Source organism: Coffea arabica, chromosome 3c (genome assembly GCF_036785885.1).
Source record: "Coffea arabica cultivar ET-39 chromosome 3c, Coffea Arabica ET-39 HiFi, whole genome shotgun sequence".
NCBI lineage: Eukaryota > Viridiplantae > Streptophyta > Magnoliopsida > Gentianales > Rubiaceae > Coffea > Coffea arabica.
The window spans coordinates 6,082,364-6,101,704 of NC_092314.1; the positions used below are offsets into that span (position 1 = coordinate 6,082,364).

Below are 19,341 nucleotides of genomic sequence, written 5' to 3' on the forward strand. Positions count from 1 at the left end.
GGCCAGGGGGAGAAGGATTTTTGTCACAATATCCAATACAATGATTCTTAATCAGGGATTTTGGTGTTTAGGCATATATATATATATATATATATATATATATATATATATATATATATATATATATATATATATATATATATATTTGCATTTAGCGCCATGAAATTGCAGAATATGACACATACAATGAAACAACGTGTTACTATAAATTTAAGAAAAAAAAATTCAAGCTCCTTGTAACATCCTATATATTTTTCTTAACCAGATTAGGTCAATTTTTTCACAAGAGATTGTCCACCATTCTTCCAACATCATTAAATACTAATAATGTTTCCTGTCTAATTAATATGCTCAATCTTAATCTCAAAGATCAGTGTTCATAAATAAAGAGCAACTATGCCACATTATGAAAAGATTCCCAATTTCGTATCTACTTATAAAATAGAATTAGAATAAAACATTACAAAGACTTTTGAAAAACAAAATCCTAAAGATGGAAAAGAGAGAGCCATTGCCACAATCAAATTTCCTATGCTCCTAGTTGTGTGAAAGAAAGAAGAGGAAAAGAAAGAGACAAATTATGACCCAAAAAACAATTAAAAGGAGTCCGTTCATTTTAGAGGAAAATAAATGAATTCAAAAAACGAAAAAAAAATGAAATAACGGAAAAGGAGAAAACATCACAAGACATTTCAAGTAAATCAGAAAAAAGTGCAAGTTGGAGAATTCAGCAATGACCAAGGGTAATTCCGGAAACTAAAAGAACAACGAACTCCCCACTCCGTTCCCGCAAAATGACGCCACATTCTGCATTTCCATTTCCTCTCTTCTCTCTGCATTTTGACGTTAAAATCACACACAGACACACATTGAAGGTGGAGAATCAAAAGGAAAGAAAAGGGACCAAATAAGAAAAAGAGGAAAGACATTTTCCATTTCCATCTAGGAAAAGGAAAAAGTTGCAGAGGAAAATTTTTGGTACTTTTGGTCCAATTCTGGATTTTTGGATTTTTTTTCCCAGGGGAAAAAAAATACTCCATTGCATCCTCTGCAACCATTTCAATTTTCTAAACCCTAATCACGAATTTTCTCATTGTATCTCATTTTCCTCTTTCTTGCATAGCCTGTTTATATCGAATTTAGGCTGTATTGAGTTATTTCTATTGAGTTTTCCCGGAAAATTGTTGATGATTTCGGTGTCATTTGCGGCATTGAGGTGAAGCTGGGGTTTTGTGATTGCTTTCTGGTTGAATTGGCTTCAAGAAATGGTAACTTTTATGGCTGTGTTTTAGTACATTTTTGTTTTAAAATGTTTGAATGTGTTTTCTGTATTTTTGTGAGTTGAACTTAATAATTTGTGGCTTAAAGCAGATTTCTTTGAGAGTGAAAGCTGGTGAAATGTCATAAAGTTTTTCACTTTTTGGGTTACTTAGAAATGCATGTCAAACTGTTTAAAATTTGTTTTCCTTCTGATAAAATTTGAACTTGTTGCATTATACTTCTATTATTGTATTTAAAAATTGAGTTATGTCTGTTTTACTTTGCTTAAGAATTTTTTAATTCAAATGAAAAAAGTATATAATTATTTTGCCATTTTTAAGGCCGGAAAGAAGAAATGATATTAGTTGGTGGGCAAGACTACTAGTGTAACAGGTTATTTCTGAAATTTATTGTTGGATGTTTCTGTGAAAATGCTCAGCATAAAAACTTTTTCTTGTCCTGAATTCAAGATATTGTGTAAGGAGTTGGACTTTTGTTGCGGTTCTATGCTGAAGTCAATTGAAAGGCAATGAGAACTATTGAATCCTCTGCAGCAGCAAGAAAATAGCATATTGTAGGCATTATTAGCTGAAAATGTGACCATATATATATATATATATATAGTAGTATGTATATAGCGTATATCTTTTCCAAAGTTACTACTCTTCATTCTTTGCTTTCTCCGGGATGTTGGACTTCTATGTTGAAACTGCTGTGAATTGCATATCATAGAAATGCTTGCATTTAATGATTGGTGTGGGCAAATGCATTAACATTTCAAATGGCAGAGTTTCTTGTTCTCTTAATGGTGTGGACATTTGCTGGTAAATGGTGTTCGACATTTTTGGTGGACAAATGTGATTAGTATAGCAGTCTCTGATGTCCACCAAGTTGGTATCAAGTATGAAAATTGCGGACAAGCAGCTGAATTCTGATTCTGAAATGAGCTTCAATTTTATGAGATTGGGAGTTTAGTTCCTAAAATGGAGCTACTTGATTGGTTTGAATCAATAAAAGATTACTGACTTTACTATGGTTAGGCCTCTTTGGATTTGATTCAGGCACTTTGAAAAGGATAATATTGAGATTGGAAATAAGAAGTAACTTTGTTTATAAAAGGATATTTTGTTCACCTTTGCATCTTGGCACTCAATTCCTCGTTTACATAGATAGCCAATTTATTGAACATTTACTTCTGTTGCAGACTGTTTCAACTGGTATAGCAGTAGGATCTCATGTTTGGGTAGAAGATCGTGAGGTAGCTTGGATAGATGGAATCGTCTTGGAAGTTGATGGTGAAGAGATCACGGTGGATTGTACATCAGGAAAGACTGTAAGTACCACCTCTGTAGTTTTTTCCAGTTCTTGGAATAAAATTGTCTCTCTGTAGATAGGTATTTCACATTCACTCACTTATGTATCATGGCATGTATGTTTATTTGTGCATGCTAGCACCTACACTGTTCTTGTTTCCAAAAACCAAATGATTGTTTCTGCAAGGATGAGCTCTCAGAGCCCTTAATTTAACTTCCTATGATCTTTAGACTGCCCTGGCAATTTGATAGACTAAGATCAAGTTTTTATAGTTTTTGGCTTGGGATGTTTGGAGGGATACACATTGGTAAATTCGTGTCAATGTGCATGCTCTCTGCATTTATAGGTAATGATGGATAATTGGCTAATCCATCGATATACAAGTTATCTGTCAATTGGAATGTGTTGATGCATGGGGATGAAATTGATATGCTTTTATTCCTTCCAATATCGATAGAGATGATATCCTTGATAATACTAGATCATAAAGATTACTTCATAACAGCATTTCCTGAACATGACTTCCAAAAAGTAGCATGCTTAGCAAAAGTTAGGGTTGATGAATTGTCTGGTTTGCAGTGATTTTGTTATTATGAAATGCTAGTCTAATTTAGGTTGTGAAACGGACAAGACATAGTAGATGAATATCAAATGCCTTTCCAAGAAAGCCTACATAAATCAGATTGTATGCATCCTCCAGCTAAATTTTGTCTGGTGTTTTAACTTTTCTTTCCTATTACTGGGTAATTTTAGTCTGCTTCACTCAATTTAGGACTATCATAGTATATCTTATCTGCTTTTTATTTATTTATTTAAATTTCTATGCTGTAGGTTGTTGCTAATGTATCCAATGTACATGCCAAAGATGTTGAGGCTCCTCAATGTGGTGTAGATGACATGACAAAGCTTGCCTACCTGCATGAACCAGGTGTTCTGCAGAATTTGAGGTGTCGGTATGACATGAATGAAATTTATGTAAGCCAGCTTCTGAAATCTTGTTTGCTTAATTGTGTATGTTTCGGATCTTAGTATGCATTTTTATCTTTTTGAGTTTAATAACTTGCTCCTTGTTATCTATCACCATCCATTCAATTCCGTTTCTCTGTAAGTTTATTCATTTGGCCTGTGTAAACCATGAATTTAATCTTCAGGACCTGAGGATTTGTTGTCCCACGATTTTTTTTAGCTAATTCTGTAACGATACCTATTTCTCAATCTAACTTCTCAAATCTTGTTTTCAGACTTATACAGGTAATATACTGATAGCTGTAAACCCTTTCCAGAGGTTACTACATTTATACGACAATCATATGATGGAACAGTACAAAGGAGCCGCCTTTGGTGAGCTGAGCCCGCACCCTTTTGCTATTGCTGATGCTGCATACAGGCAAAGCTTTTGTGCTGATGAGTTTTTAAGCATGTGTCTTGTAGGATCCTGAAAATGTTCTGAACTCTGCACTTTCAAAATGCAGGCAAATGATTAATGAGGGAATAAGCCAGTCAATCTTGGTTAGTGGGGAAAGTGGAGCTGGTAAAACTGAAAGCACAAAAATGCTTATGCAATATCTTGCCTTTATGGGAGGGAGAGCTGTAGCTGAGGGACGGACTGTTGAGCAGCAAGTCCTTGAGGTTTGCATATTATTCAATAATCTTTTTCTACACTCTTAAGATGAATGGCCATGTATTTAGACCCTACAATAACACAGCCTCATTTCCTGTGTTATAACTTTGATGTTGATGCATTTGCTGCAGAGTGCTAGCTTTCTTTTTCTTCATTTGATTTGAGAGTGCAATCATTCATTTGAACTTATTTGTCAATGGTCTCGGAGATTAGATTATACTAGAAATTATACTGTTCATGACATGATTTAGAAAATTCCTCTTGATCAAAGGCCAGGAATAATTGAACATTTGTTTCTTGTGGACAAAAAAAGATCAGAGACAAAAGCACCCCACTTTTTCTAAAAGAATTAGCTAATTTTGAGATTCTCATGGGAATACAAGCCCCTAACAAACTATTCAAAAAGTAATCTCTTATGATAATAGTCAATGGGGGACGGATACCACCAGTTAGGAGGATCTATAATTTAGCACCAATATGCCCCTAACAAACTATTAAAGTCTAAAATAAGATTCTTTATTGGTGCTAAATTAAAGTCTAAAATAAAGCGGTATTAAATAGGTGAGTTTCCTATTCCAATGACCATGTATAACTTCATATTTGATGTCAGTACGACTAGCTTTGGAGGCCTTCATTGCGGCAGAAATATGTTCATGCAGATTCTGTGTTGCTTGAAATCATGTATAGAGCTCTGCCTTCCTGATTTTTGTCATTGTGCGTCCTTAGAGAAAAACATTGTACTCTGAATAATGCAGTGCCGGAAGGTCCTTTCACAAATGAATCATTTAACAGGACAGATGGGGAGATATTTCGCTCATCTTTTGATTTTCTCCTGACATTTTTCATTGCTTTGCAGTCAAATCCTGTTCTAGAAGCATTTGGTAATGCAAAGACTGTCCGAAATAACAATTCAAGGTGGGCAAAGCATAGCTGTTTTACTTGGCAGTTTAGTTTAACCATTCCCTTTAAGTGATCAAAAGTTTCTCTACATAACAAAGTTGATTGTCACGCCAGTCGTTTTGGTAAATTTGTGGAGATTCAATTTGATAAACGTGGGAGAATTTCTGGTGCTGCAATCAGAACTTACCTGTTGGAAAGATCTCGGGTTTGTCAGGTGTCTGATCCTGAGAGAAATTACCATTGTTTCTACATGCTTTGTGCTGCACCAATCGAGGTAACATATTTCCTGTATCTTACATGGAAAATGTTCGCAGAAATAGTGAAGGCCACATGTTTTTACTTGTATAAACTAGTTCCAAGTATGTGGTGGCCGAACAGAAACGCAAACAACAACAGTTAATTTATGCGATTTGTAAAGTATATGGCCAATTGACACAAGACTTTACACTTAAAACTACCAGGCATAAAGATCTTGAATTATTTTGCCTTCTTTCTCTGCTCTGAATTTCCTAATATTGCCAGTGTCAATCAAATTAACATATATTTTGGTTGATTTTCAATAGAAGATTTGTTGTCATATTGTTTACTTTTTCCCCCCTTGCTGTTAGGATGTCAAAAAATACAAATTGGGAGATCCAAGGATGTTCCATTATCTGAACCAATCGAATTGTTATGAATTGAGTGGAGTTGATGATTCCAAGGAATACCTAGCTACTAGGAGGGCGATGGATGTTGTTGGCATCAGCTCTGATGAGCAGGTAATAATAGTGTTGTCTTATTATGTAGTGCATCTAGGGAGGAAATATCCATTATCTTGTAACTGGTTTTAAGGAGCAGCGCCTCATAGACTGAGTATGGAACAGGAACAGTGTATATTTTGTTAAAATGTCCTTTTCAGGATGCAATTTTTCGAGTTGTGGCTGCTGTTCTTCATCTGGGTAATATTAAGTTTGCCAAAGGAAATGAAACAGATTCTTCTGAACCTGAGGACGAGCAGTCTCGGTTCCATTTAAAGACTGCAGCAGAGCTCCTCATGTAAGTCATTTGATTCTATTTGTACCTAAAAAAGCGATATTCAAATTAGAAACTTTATGGTGGCTTTTGATAGAAACTCCAAAATCTTGTAATACCTCCAGGTGTGATGAGAAGCCTCTTGAAGACTCATTGTGCAAACGTGTGATTGTAACTCGCGATGAGGCAATAACCAAATGCCTTGATCCAAATGCTGCTGCAGTCAACAGAGATGCTTTGGCTAAAATAGTGTATTCAAGATTGTTTGATTGGTTAGTTTGACTGAAATGAAAATGAGTATATGATTGAATCTTGTGTAGCTTGTCCTTTTGTTTTCTTATACCTTCTATATCTTGTCATCTTAGGCTTGTTAACAAGATCAACAATTCCATTGGCCAAGATCCTGATTCAAAATGCTTAATTGGAGTCCTGGATATTTATGGATTTGAGAGTTTCAAGACAAACAGGTGCTTAACTGGTATGCTTTTGTTTTCATCATTTGCAGATGTTAATTCTTGCAGCTAACTGCTTGAGATCCCTTTTAACATACACATAGGATCTACAAGATTTTCTGGGTGCTTTTGTGTCTGAATTTTTCTGAAAATTGCGTTAAATAGTTGGCAAATATAATTTTGCAGATCAAAAGCATGTATGGTTAAGTAATAAATGACCTGTGCTTCTATTTTATACTGATTGGGCATCCTGTCAGGTTTTCTAGATCTACATGTCCTTGTTATGACATAGGCTTTTTAGTACATTAATGACACCTAACTAGCCACTTTGCTTTGGAAATCTTAAATCTCTTATATAGGCTATGGCTTCTGAGGAGACACTTTGACCTTAAAGAACTTGTTGCTTTCTTCTGAATTTCTTGGTGAAGAGTTTTGCTAAATTTTTTTTGCGAAACATTGTAGTTTCACTATTGATGCTTCTATATCTGAGATTATTTAATTTAATTTTTTTGCTGATATGTTATTCGGTTTGGTCTTATCTCATCTATGCAGCTTCGAGCAATTTTGTATCAATTTGACAAATGAGAAGTTGCAGCAGCATTTCAATCAGGTTTGCCAAGAGTAAATGTGCACATTCTATTGCATTATTGCTTATAAAATTTAAATCTGGAAATATAGCAGTGCGGTTAAGAAAAATGTATCAAATGATTCATAGAAACTCTTTTTTTGTTTTTTTTTTTATTCCTTTGGCAGCATGTTTTCAAAATGGAGCAAGAAGAGTACACCAAAGAAGAAATTGACTGGAGCTATATTGAGTTTGTAGATAATCAGGACATTCTTGATCTTATAGAAAAGGTTGATATACATCAGCGTGAATATATTTTACTTGAATATAACTTTTTTATATGTTGGTGTGAGTTATTTCTTTCTTCTTGCTTTAGTTCACAATGGAAGCAAATATAAAAACTCTTGCTGTTAAATAATTAAAGGATTAATGTTTCCTACACTGACAGTGTATACATTGCCAATGTTAGATAGATGACAACTATGCAAAATTTGAATTTGAAATTCAAGTTTTGTACATATGTCATAGATCCAACGATGATAGTGTAAACACTGTCAGTGTATATAAGATTTACTCAAAAATAAATCAGCCTTACTTCTTGTGAAGTTATGCTAATTATATTTCCTAAACTTAGACAAAAGGATTTTTATTTCTGATTTATGATTTCATGAAGCTTTGGATTTAATTTAACACAGTACAAAAGTTTATCTTCTCTCTGCAATATATGCATACGTCCAGTAAAAAATGTGTCGAGATTTACTTTTTCCCGAGCTTTATCATTTTGAGCCATAACATGTGCAAGCAGCCTGATCCCTCCTGTGTGCTGATATTTGGACATTGCTGATCTATTGATTTAATGTGGTTCCTTCTAGTGGTCATACATTGAGCTAGTTAGATTGAATATTTCTGTCCTGTTGCACTGCATTTTATGTTCATCTTCATTTCATCAGTATAGTCATGCTGATAGAAAATGATAAAACACATAAACACCATTTGATTTTTTTTAAAAAAATTACCTCCCACCTCTCAGCATACCCTTCCCACCCACAAACTGCCAAGCCCAGGGTTTAAACCCTGAACCTGGCAGTGGGAAGAACTCTAAGAGCCCCTTGGCCACTGGGCAAAACACCATTTGCTTCTTGAGTCTACTATTCAAAATTATTGAGGTCATGTTGCATCTCTTCCGGTGACATTTTGTCCATTGGAATTTTTTTTTAATTTAAGAATTTTATCTGCTGTATTTTAGTGTCATATTCCTAACGTGTTCTGTACTTCCAGAAACCTGGTGGTATAATAGCTCTTGTGGATGAGGCTTGGTATGTATCGATAAAACTTTTAACCTCAATCATACTTGAGTATCAATATGCACCCGCAAATCTAGATACTCGAGTTGAAATGCTTGTGTAATTTGTTACAGCATGTTTCCAAGATCAACTCATGAAACATTTGCACAGAAGCTTTACCAGACATTCAAAGATCACAAACGGTTTAGCAAGCCAAAGTTATCAAGGACTGATTTCACCATTTGCCATTATGCTGGTGACGTATGTGATTAACTTACTAGAATATTTGGTATTAAAATACAGGTTTTATGGTTATTTTCCTTGATTGAGAAAATATCATTCCAGGTGACATATCAAACTGAACTTTTTTTGGATAAGAACAAAGATTATGTTGTTGCTGAGCACCAAGCACTTCTTAGTGCTTCAAGATGCTCCTTTGTAGCTAGCTTGTTCCCACCTTTACCTGAAGAATCGTCTAAAACATCAAAGTTTTCATCCATTGGTTCTCAATTTAAGGTATTTGGTTTTATACTTTTCGGTGAAAGTTATTAACTTCTTTCACCCCCGAGATTAACTCCAGTTTTCTGTAATTAATGCAGCAACAACTGCAAACTTTGCTTGAGACACTGAGTGCCACTGAGCCTCATTACGTTCGTTGCGTGAAACCAAATAATGTTTTGAAACCATCTATATTTGAGAATAAGAATGTACTTCAGCAGCTTCGCTGTGGGGTGAGTTTTGATAGTTGTTGCTGTTTGTGATGAGGCTTTGTTACAATTGCAAGTATTGTAACTAGAAAGTTGTAATTCTAGGGAGTCATGGAAGCAATCAGGATAAGTTGTGCTGGATTTCCCACTCGGAAGACATTTGATGAATTTGTAAGTCGTTTTGGCATCCTTGCACCTGGTGTCTTAGATGGAAGGTACTTGCTTTAACTGCTTGCGATGTATAGTGATATTTTTTGAAGTATCTTAATTCTTGATACGGTTTTCCCCATGGCTTAATAGTTTTTTCCTTCTTTTCTTCTCACTTATTTCTGTTATCAATAGCTGCGAGGAGGTTAGTGCCTGCAAGACGATTTTAGAGAGGGTTGACCTTAAAGGTTATCAGGTACTTGGTCTTGATAATGATGCTTTTTTCCCCTCATTTCTGCTTGGCAAATAAATTGGTGAGTGCAGGAGATACAGTTAAAAAGGATTAATCAATAAATATAATGGAAGTTCTGTGGGAACTGACATCCAATTTCCAACAAATCTTTTTGTCAAAGTTTAGATGTTTAATTTTTTAATAAGTGAATTTTTCATCTCCTCATAGAATTTTTACATTTGTGACTGATTATAGATTCAGATCTACCTAAAGTTAACTAATTAATAATGTTGTAGATTGGTAAAACCAAAGTGTTTCTGAGAGCTGGTCAGATGGCAGAACTAGATGCTTGCAGGAGTAAGGTTCTTGGAAAATCTGCTTGTGTCATCCAGAGAAAAGTTCGTTCGTATTTTGCCCGCAAAAGCTTTATTGAGTTGCGTATTTCAGCAATACTAATCCAAGCAGTGTGCAGAGGTATGATTGATGCCTGATGTTCTCGTTGCTATTGTCTATAAACTTGCTAGTAGCTTTCAAGGAAAGAACGGTCATCAGTTCATCTTTTTCTTGATGGACTACAGGTGAAGTGGCACGCCATTGCTACCAGCTGATGAGGAGAGAAGCTGCTTGCTTGAAAATCCAGAAAGATGCACGCACCTTTCTTGCAAAGAAAGCTTATAGAGCCTTGTACTCCTCATCTATATCTATTCAAACTGGAATGCGGGGGATGGCTGCTCGGCATGAACTTCAGTTAAGAAAGCAAACACAAGCAGCCATATACATCCAGGTAACCATTAGTTGTTTGCTGAATGGAAATCAACATCTAGGAGAACTTTAAGGTGCTTATGATTATTTTAGTTCATTTGCAAAGGAGTTTTTGCTGAAAGGTGTATATCATAAGTAGATCTAGGTCAGCTTTTTTCTTTTTTTAACTATATTGATTAAATAGGTCAGTGGTGTGTTTGCTACTCCGACTTGTTTGTTCTGGTCCATTATTAGTCGAGCATCATGAATCATATTGCTCATGGGTGGCAGATAACTTTGATATAGAGATGCTCTTGATTGGTAATTTTGTAATTTTATGCCAGGACCTGTAAAGATTTTACTGCTGTGCCTCCACAGTTTTCTGTATGCTATTCATTTCATCCATTAGAAGCATTGAGGTCATTTTATTGAAAAATATACTTATTTAACCTCTTGTCAAAGGCCTTACGTAGTTCTATCCTCCATTTGCAACACTTTCATCTAATCATTTTCTTTTTCAAGTCATCCATGGCATTTATGTTGCGCTGCATACCTTCCATTTTCATTCTGGATAAGAGTTAACTAATTGATGCTAATGGCTCATTATAGATTACAGAATTACAAGATGTTCTTCATATGCATGTTTGGTTGATGTGTATATCTTTCCTGGCACAAGAGGTGATCTGTACCTCGTCCTTCCATGGGTATCATGCTTTTGGGACAATTGTTTCAGGTTTCCTGAGTTGTTCTGTGCCTTGCTAGGATCTTTCTACAACTTCTGAAGTTAACTTTTTCATTTTCCTGACATATTATGGAAACTGCACTTCTTGATTTGCAAATTATAACAGTGTTCCCTAGACAAATGAGAGAAACTTAAAACTTTGCATTTCACATAATGGCAAGCTGTGAGAATTTTTTTTCCTTCCCTCCAGCTTGGGCTTCAGCTTTGTCCGACTCTTGAATATCTCAAAATTGGAATTTAGATAGGGCCATTCATTTGTAGATTTTTATTACTTTTGTGTCGGCTTAAAACTTTTGAAAACTGAATGCGATAGATTTTATTTTTGATTGCTTTTCTTGTTTGACAAAGGGAAATCAGTAAAGCCAGTGTATTTCTTTGACCCAATTCCATGAATTGGACTTTAAAAGAATTGCTTTTTCTTATTTATTTGCTGGTCTTTGTTTGAACTTACAGAATTTCATGCTCCTTTTCTGTCAAAGTGTGTAATATCCTGTTATTTTTTCATAGATAAACTTTTTTTTTTTTAGGTTACATGTCTTTTTTTTTTTTTGGTTGGGTAGTGTCATTACCGTGGATATTTAGCACGTGCTCGCTACTTGAAGATGAAGAAAGCTGCAGTAGCTACTCAATGTGCCTGGAGAGGGAAAATAGCCCGTAGAGAACTACGAAAGCTTAAAATGGTGAGATTACTTCTAAGAAACTTGATTGTCTGCTTTTGTTTTTTGAAGGCTGTCTAGTTCATTTTTGAGTCTTAACCTGAATGCCCTAATGGAAGATTAACACGGAAATCAATTTTAAGAGTTGCTTGTGTCTTCCACTCCCTCCACTTTGTGTATGTTTGGTTCATGGGAGTATACACAATCTGTGTCTAGGCTTATTCTGCATTTCTTTGGCAAAAGGAGACAGGAATGCTCATCCCATTTAATCTCAAAATCCCTTTTCCCAAGCCCTTCTCCGGATTATATTCAGGATTACTTATGCAATTGATTGGGTGCAAAAAATTATTAGAGGACAAGCAATTTGAAGAAGTAATAAAATGATTTAATTGCACTTACATAAAGATTCTACTCTTTTTTCTTTTTGGGAAGAGGTTATTACTATAATTTCTTTGTTTCATTTATGAGATAGGATGCACATTTTATTCGTATTTCTATGTAGTTACTTGCTATTTCCTTCTCTGACTTTTATGTTTCAAATTTGATTTGTATCTTTGCTATTTTGGTGATAAACCCACTTCATTTTCATTTAGATTATGTATGTTTTTCATCTGTGCTGTTTTCATAGACCAGAACAAAAAAGTAGTAATGCTGCAACATATTTTTTTCGTGAGTTTGTCTTAATTATGTGCTAATGATATTTATCAAGAATATGTAAAAGTATCTCTATCAATTGATCTTCTCATTTTAATGCCTCTTTTTTCCTTTTTCACTTTGATGTTATCTATTGTAGTATTGCAAGGACATGGTATGCCTTTTAGTTTAGTCTAGGACTAAGTCAATTAAGTTTAACAGTATGGTGATACCTATAATGTTTAAGTAGCTATCTTTACATTTTGTTTCCCACTGAAAGTATGAAATGGGATTATTTTGAAGATATCTTTATGAGTTACTCAAGGATTAAGGATTTCTATGATGCTAGAGACTGGTATCTTCTTTTTGTTTGTATTCTGCTAGCTCTATTATGTTGTCCTTGGAAGTTATTAGATTAACTTTATATTTCTTGTGCTTTGCAATTTTCATTATGCCATATGCTGATGGTATTGAATAATTGTGGTGGGACTTCAGGCTGCAAAGGAAACTGGGGCTCTCCAAGCTGCCAAAAGTATGCTGGAAAAGCAAGTTGAGGAATTGACTTGGCGTCTACAACTTGAGAAACGCATGAGGGTAAATACATTATACTACTTTCTTCTAGCAATTTCTTTCTCTTGTTTCTCAATGATTATTAACTTTTTTTTTTTTAAGATTTAAGTCATTTTCCTTTTTATTAAGTCATATCTTGATATTAGTGAGATGTAACTTCTTTATGCTAGTTTGATAGAATCTTGTACCCTTAAAAAAAATTAAGGATGATGTTAAATTTAATATGGTTTGACCTATGTTATTTGACTTGTTATGTAGTATGCCTTCTGTTCATCTTATGATTCAGCATTGATGTATCTTGAGCAATTAGTTCTCTTTTAACTATAGGTAGTTAAACTGCATCTCATGGTTTCTTGTTTTCTGCAAATTGTTTATCTTGAGACTTTGGAACGGAATTAAGATGTGTGGATCATGGAAGAAGAAAGAAATTAATTCTTGGTTCATAAATTCATTCTTGGCTAAGTTATTGATCCTTTCATAGGCGGACATGGAAGAAGCTAAAACCCAAGAGAACAGACGATTGAAGTTAGCTTTCGAAGAGATGCAGCTTCAGTTTGATGAAACCAAAGAACTGCTAATGAAGGAAAGGGAGGCTGCAAAGGAGATAGCTGAGAAAGTTCCTGTAATTCAAGAGGTCTCAGTCTTTGACCATGAAATTGTCAATAAACTTACTGCAGAAAATGAGCAGCTCAAGGTAATTACATTAATTTATTTCTCCATTTTGATTAATGAAAATGAGTTGTTTGTTTGTCCTTTTTTTATGAACTTATCTAAAGTCCTGATTAAAACGTGCAATTTTACACTTCTTAAAAATTTATTCTTTAAGATGCAAATAATATAATAACTACAATGCTTTTGTTATAATGTGTTGCAGGCTTTAGTAAATTCACTGGAAAACAGAATTGATGAAACCCAAAAGAAGTATGAGGAAACAAGTCGGCTTAGTGAGGAGAGATTGAAACAAGCTTTGGATGCAGAGTCAAAGATAATTGAGTTGAAAACTGCCATGCAAAGGTTATTGCAGAGAAATTGTCAAACCATAAAACTCTTTTGAACGTAGAACTCAATGCTTAGAAAGCATTGGCTCAATTTTTTAGTATCACACACTTGTGCACAAACTATTTTTTATATGCAATTTTATGTGTATCTGTTCAAAAAGATCATAACATTTCATTTTTGGTGAAGCCTTAATTTACTTCTGTCCTGCTTTTGTTTAGAATTTTGAATTAAAATCTAATGTTTAGTTCTGCTTTGTCTCAGACTTGAAGAAAAACTTTCGGATATGCAAACTGAGGACCAGATTTTGAGACAGCAAGCATTGCTGAACGCACCAGCTGGAAAAATGTCTGGACATTTGGCTTTAAAAGATCAGGTTAAGATGCTGGATAATTTAATTTTCTTTCTTCAGACTCTCTTGGGCATACACATCTCACTCTTTCTGTTTCTTGCCTCCTGCAGCCTACTGAAAATGGTTATCATGTAAGTGCACTTTATGCTATAAGCTATGGTTCCAAAAGGAAAAATAGTTTTTAGTTGTCATAATTGCCTGAAAATACACTTTCCAAGTATGATAAGTTTAATGAACCTGTGCTGCAGGAACCACAGAATTCAGCACCTGCAAAACGATTTGGCAGTGGATCGAAAAGATTTGGCAGTGAGTCAATGAGGAGATCCAATATTGAAAGGCAGCGAGTATGTGCTCAAAACTCCTCATATGTGTGCATCCACTGTCTTATTTTGTTCCTTTCTGCTCTTGTTGGCCTTCGAAAGCATTCAGCAAGACAATTCACAGCCACTGATGCATTTGATTTCAATTAACTTAAGTTTCTTATATTCCAGGAATTTGTTGATGCTCTGATCACTTGTGTTTCTCAAGATCTTGGCTTTAGTGAAGGAAAACCAGTCGCTGCATTTACCATATATAAATGCCTTGTTAACTGGAGATCTTTTGAAGCAGAAAAGACTAGTGTGTTTGATCGTCTCATTCAGATGATTGGTTCTGCCATACAGGTTAAATTTCGACACAATCACTTATGCTATCTCACTCAGGCTTCTAGTTCTATGCTGAGCTGGTTGTTTGTTTTCCATTATTCATAACCATTGAATTCTCTCACATACTTTCTACTGAGACAAGATAATTTTAAACATTTCTTGTTATACATTGTTGATTAATTGAAGCTATCTTCTATATTGGTTGATCCTTTAATTTCAGGATGAGACAAACAATGATTACATGGCTTATTGGCTCTCCAACACATCAACATTATTGTTTTTACTTCAGCAAACCCTAAAAGCTACTGGTTCAACTCCACCAAAACCTCCCCAGCCAACATCACTATTTGGAAGGATGACCCAGGTGAAGAGATCATTGTTACTCTCTCTCTCTCTCTCTCAGATTGATTCTTTCATCTGTATGAATTGGTTGTCTTACTCAATGTTATATTCTAGTGTAATATGAAATGAAACTACTTCTTTGTCATTAATTGATGAAAGCTTCAATGTGAGATTGATATTTTTTTTAGAGTTTCCGTTCATCCTCTTCTATCACCAATGTTTCTATTGGTGGTCTTGATGGCGTACGTCAAGTTGACGCCAAGTACCCGGCTTTGCTTTTCAAGCAACAACTTACTGCATATGTTGAAAAGATCTATGGTATTATTCGAGATAATCTGAAGAAGGACCTATCATCACTTATTTCTTCTTGTATCCAGGTAATACAGCCTTTCTTTCAGTTTTGGATGCTACCACAGGAACCTTTTTTTGATCCAGCAATACTTCAGATTTATGATCCTAAATTTGTAGAACTCTTTGAAACTGAAATTGATTTATTTGTGAATGCTTGAAAAAAAGAAAAATAAATAAATAAAAAGATTGATTTATTTGTGAATGCTTAAAAATGATACACTGTTGAATATATTCATTGCTGAAATTGTTGTTTACTATGTTGAAAGTGTTCATTTTTCCTCTCATGTGTGGGCGTCCCATTTTCCTATTTTTTCTGTCAGGTTTAAATTTATATAAGCTTGACTAAACAGTAGATTAGTGCATCTTATTATCTTGACGCTTAATATCCTAGTTAGGCGATGTTTTATGGATATGCAATTAAATGTGTTGCAGTTTATGATTAAGATCCATTTGGCTGCCTGATCTTCCAAGGAGTCCTTGCCTTGTTTGATCAGTTGTAAATTTTTTGTGGATATTACTTGGGACTAAAGTGTGGTTTTGAGTTTTAGCTCTGTTCCTGACTTTTCATCTTATACTTTGACAGTATTAGTAGCCTCACCTCATATTTTGTGTAATTTTGCTCTTTTAGGCATCCAGAACACCTCGAGGGAACTCTTTGAGATCATCTGGGCAGTCTTTTAGTGGTAGTTCTCCTGCCAGACACTGGCAGTGCATCATTGATAGCTTGAATGGACTTCTGAGTACTCTGAAAGAAAATTTCGTGAGTAAATTCTCCCTTGTTTATGATAAGATGCTTTCATGTAGACAGACATCTAATCTTGTGAATCTCTTTTCATTTTAGGTGCCTCCAGTTCTTGCTCAGAAAATTTTTGTCCAGATCTTCTCTTGCATAAATGTGCAACTTTTCAATAGGTAGATTTTTACCCTTCATCGTATGAGGAATATGCAAATTACATGCCACTTCTTTGCTGTAAGAATGTTAATATTCTTACACCAATTCTGCAGTCTTCTCCTCCGTAGAGAGTGTTGCACATTCAATAATGGAGAGTATGTGAAATCTGGGTTAGCTGAATTGGAACTTTGGTGCGGGCATGCAACGGAAGAGGTAAACATCAATTGTGCAGTTCATGGCAGACTGTCCACGAAAAAAAACTGATATGCACTGGATATTGTAACTCTTCTGCTGCATTTCACAATTGCTTGAATAGGCTAGGTCTTGAATATACTTCACCAAAAAGATTGTGAATCCTTGTTCATTTCTGTGCTGCAGTATGCAGGATCTTCATGGGACGAATTGAAGCATACAAGGCAAGCTGTTGGTTTCTTGGTATGGTTCACTTCTTTGAATGGAAATTACTTACTATGAGGCTGCACTTGTTGGCAAACCAATTAGCTTGGTATTTGATCCAATATTGCACTTAGAAACTGTAATAATGTATTCTTCATATAAAAGAAACTTCTCATGCTCCTAAAGCTGCTTAACTAGTTATGGTGCATATGATCATTTGTTATTCGTTTTTTGCTTATTTGTTATTTAACTGAATAGCTCATCTCTTGGTTGCAGGTTATTCACCAGAAGTCTAGAATTACCTATGATGATCTTACAAATGATCTCTGCCCTGTACGTAGTCTGTTTTGGATCATTAATTATTTGTTTTTTGCTTCTGGGGCAGTTGTGCTAGCAAGATATGTTTTGAATTGTTAAACATATACATTTGGTCTCTCAATGCTTTCTACTTTGCTAATTGGAAAAAGCGGTTATGTGAACTAATACAGTGTTAGCATTGGTGTGATATGGTAGCATATTTCACTCATGTTCTGCATTTTCAGGTCTTGAGCATTCAACAGCTTTATAGAATATGCACGCTTTACTGTGATGAGAACTACCATACTCCAAGTGTATCCACAGATGTGAGTCTCTCTCTATATTTTGAAATTGACTTTTTCTGGGGGTTGGTGAGAGACGGGGTGGAAAGGTGCTGTAAGTCGATTTGCTGGGACCTTTTAAATCCTCCTTGGAAGTTTGGAACATTGTCTAAGATCCTCACTCAATTTGCCGATAGTTTCCGGAAACTGCATAATGCCAACTTGAGATTGATTAAACTGTGGTTCTGTTCCTTCACATCATGTAGGTGATTTCCAACATGAAGATATTAATGACAGAAGATTCAAATGAAGCTGATACCAGTTCGTTTTTACTGGACGATGATTCCAGGTAATGTGTTAAGAAAAGGGGTTAGATTCTGGAAGAAAATATTCTTATCTCTTGACCGATGTACTTTTTGACTGCAGTATCCCGTTCTCAGTTGATGATATTACCAATGACCTGAAGGGGGTAGATTTTACAGGTGTAAAACCTGCAGAAGAACTAGTTGAAAATCCAGCCTTCGAATTTTTAAAGGAATAAGGCTGTGGTTTCATTGGGTAGACTTTGAAGTTCTAAAGTGGAAGGATTTGTTGGATCCTTTTATTAGGTTAGTTTCATTGTGTATATCCATCCATCAATAGCTTTGATTTAGATATGGTTTTCCTAGAAATGACTTCTACTGCCCCATATGTAAAATTCTTTTGAAATTAGAGGATAGGTTTTGTGAGATAGGTAGAAGGGGCATGGATAAAATCTTTATGCCTAGCTTTTTTCTGTCTAGGATCACCTTCAGCCAGCATTTTTTGTATCAATGATTCATCGAATTCTTGTACTGCACAGGGAGCTGCCATTGCTTGGCCTTCCAAAATCAAATTGTACAAAAAACAGTTACAATGGTAGAGTTATTTTAGTTCTATCATTTCTCGGGAAAATCCTCTGCTCTTTCATTTGCACCTGCTGTTATACCTTCTATCTAGTTATGTGCTAGAGATCATCGGAGTTGTTGAAGAATTTATCTAGTTTACGGAGTCTTGGTAGTTGATAGCTAAATGTGCAAAAATGGTTAAACAAGAACTTTGCAAGAGGACTTGGTTTCCATTTTTGCATCATTTAAAAACAAAACTCGATTTTCAGGAGAAAGCAACCTATATGCTAAGGTTGTCATGCATGCCACCCAATACCCTGTTTTGATGATTTCATGCTCTTAAACATCAGAAATGAACTTGAAACAAAAACTTCAGATGATTTCAAGGTATTGTACAGGTAATGGTCAGTAAAGCCTTGTATGCGAGCCAAGGATTAAATTCTTGAAGGAGAACTCGTCAGACTTTAGAGCGAAAAATTATTAAATTACATTTTCACTATTTTCGTATTTAAGACAATGATAATAATTGTATTTAAAACAATCGAGAATTCTGCATCAAGTCTTCCTACACATAGTCAAGTCTTCCTACACACGGTCTCTAGATTCTTTTATATAAGGCAGGCAAACTCTTATATACAAAGTTTTAGACTATTCCATAAGTCTCTTGGACAATCTAGAGTGCTTTCTACATACTTTTAATAACATTTGGAAGAGCCTCCATGCATTGGCCAAGACTCCATGGCTTCCCATTGTAAAAAAAATTTCGGTTATATGGAATTGATTTTTTAAGACTAATATCCAATTACCATCCAAACTTTAGTTTGGTAAATTGGATCGGAGAACTAGTAATTCAATAATATCTGAAATTCAAAATGTCAATAGTGAGTTAAAATATATTAATTTTTTCAAAAAATTGTTGTGACAAAGTAATATTCCATATGTTTTTCCAATAAAATTCAATCAACTTAACTCAAACAAACATGGTATGCAAAAAAATAAATTAATAATTATGTTCATAATCCTAAATCCTAAGTCATAATCTCAATTCTTAAACAATATTGAAATAAATAAGAACTTCAAATTTAATTGT

At 34.8% G+C, this 19,341-nt stretch overlaps 1 protein-coding gene across 1 annotated transcript; it reads left to right on the forward strand.

Moving 5' to 3' along the window:
- The first annotated feature begins 755 nt into the window (after positions 1-755).
- Positions 756-18,318, forward strand: LOC113734390 (myosin-8-like). The gene is made up of 39 exons (XM_027260917.2): positions 756-1,268; positions 2,465-2,593; positions 3,406-3,549; positions 3,816-3,961; positions 4,047-4,203; positions 5,052-5,110; positions 5,210-5,369; positions 5,704-5,853; positions 5,994-6,130; positions 6,232-6,378; positions 6,472-6,573; positions 7,111-7,168; positions 7,312-7,413; positions 8,402-8,439; positions 8,541-8,667; positions 8,752-8,922; positions 9,006-9,137; positions 9,219-9,328; positions 9,456-9,516; positions 9,789-9,966; positions 10,071-10,276; positions 11,536-11,655; positions 12,760-12,858; positions 13,316-13,528; positions 13,709-13,848; positions 14,095-14,206; positions 14,293-14,313; positions 14,431-14,526; positions 14,674-14,844; positions 15,047-15,190; positions 15,357-15,545; positions 16,148-16,279; positions 16,361-16,431; positions 16,525-16,624; positions 16,790-16,846; positions 17,084-17,140; positions 17,350-17,430; positions 17,652-17,734; positions 17,812-18,318. The coding sequence occupies exons 1-39, from the start codon at positions 1,266-1,268 to the stop codon at positions 17,924-17,926; spliced, it is 4,518 nt and encodes a 1,505-aa protein (XP_027116718.2). The 5' UTR covers positions 756-1,265; the 3' UTR covers positions 17,927-18,318.
- Positions 18,319-19,341: the final 1,023 nt, after the last annotated feature.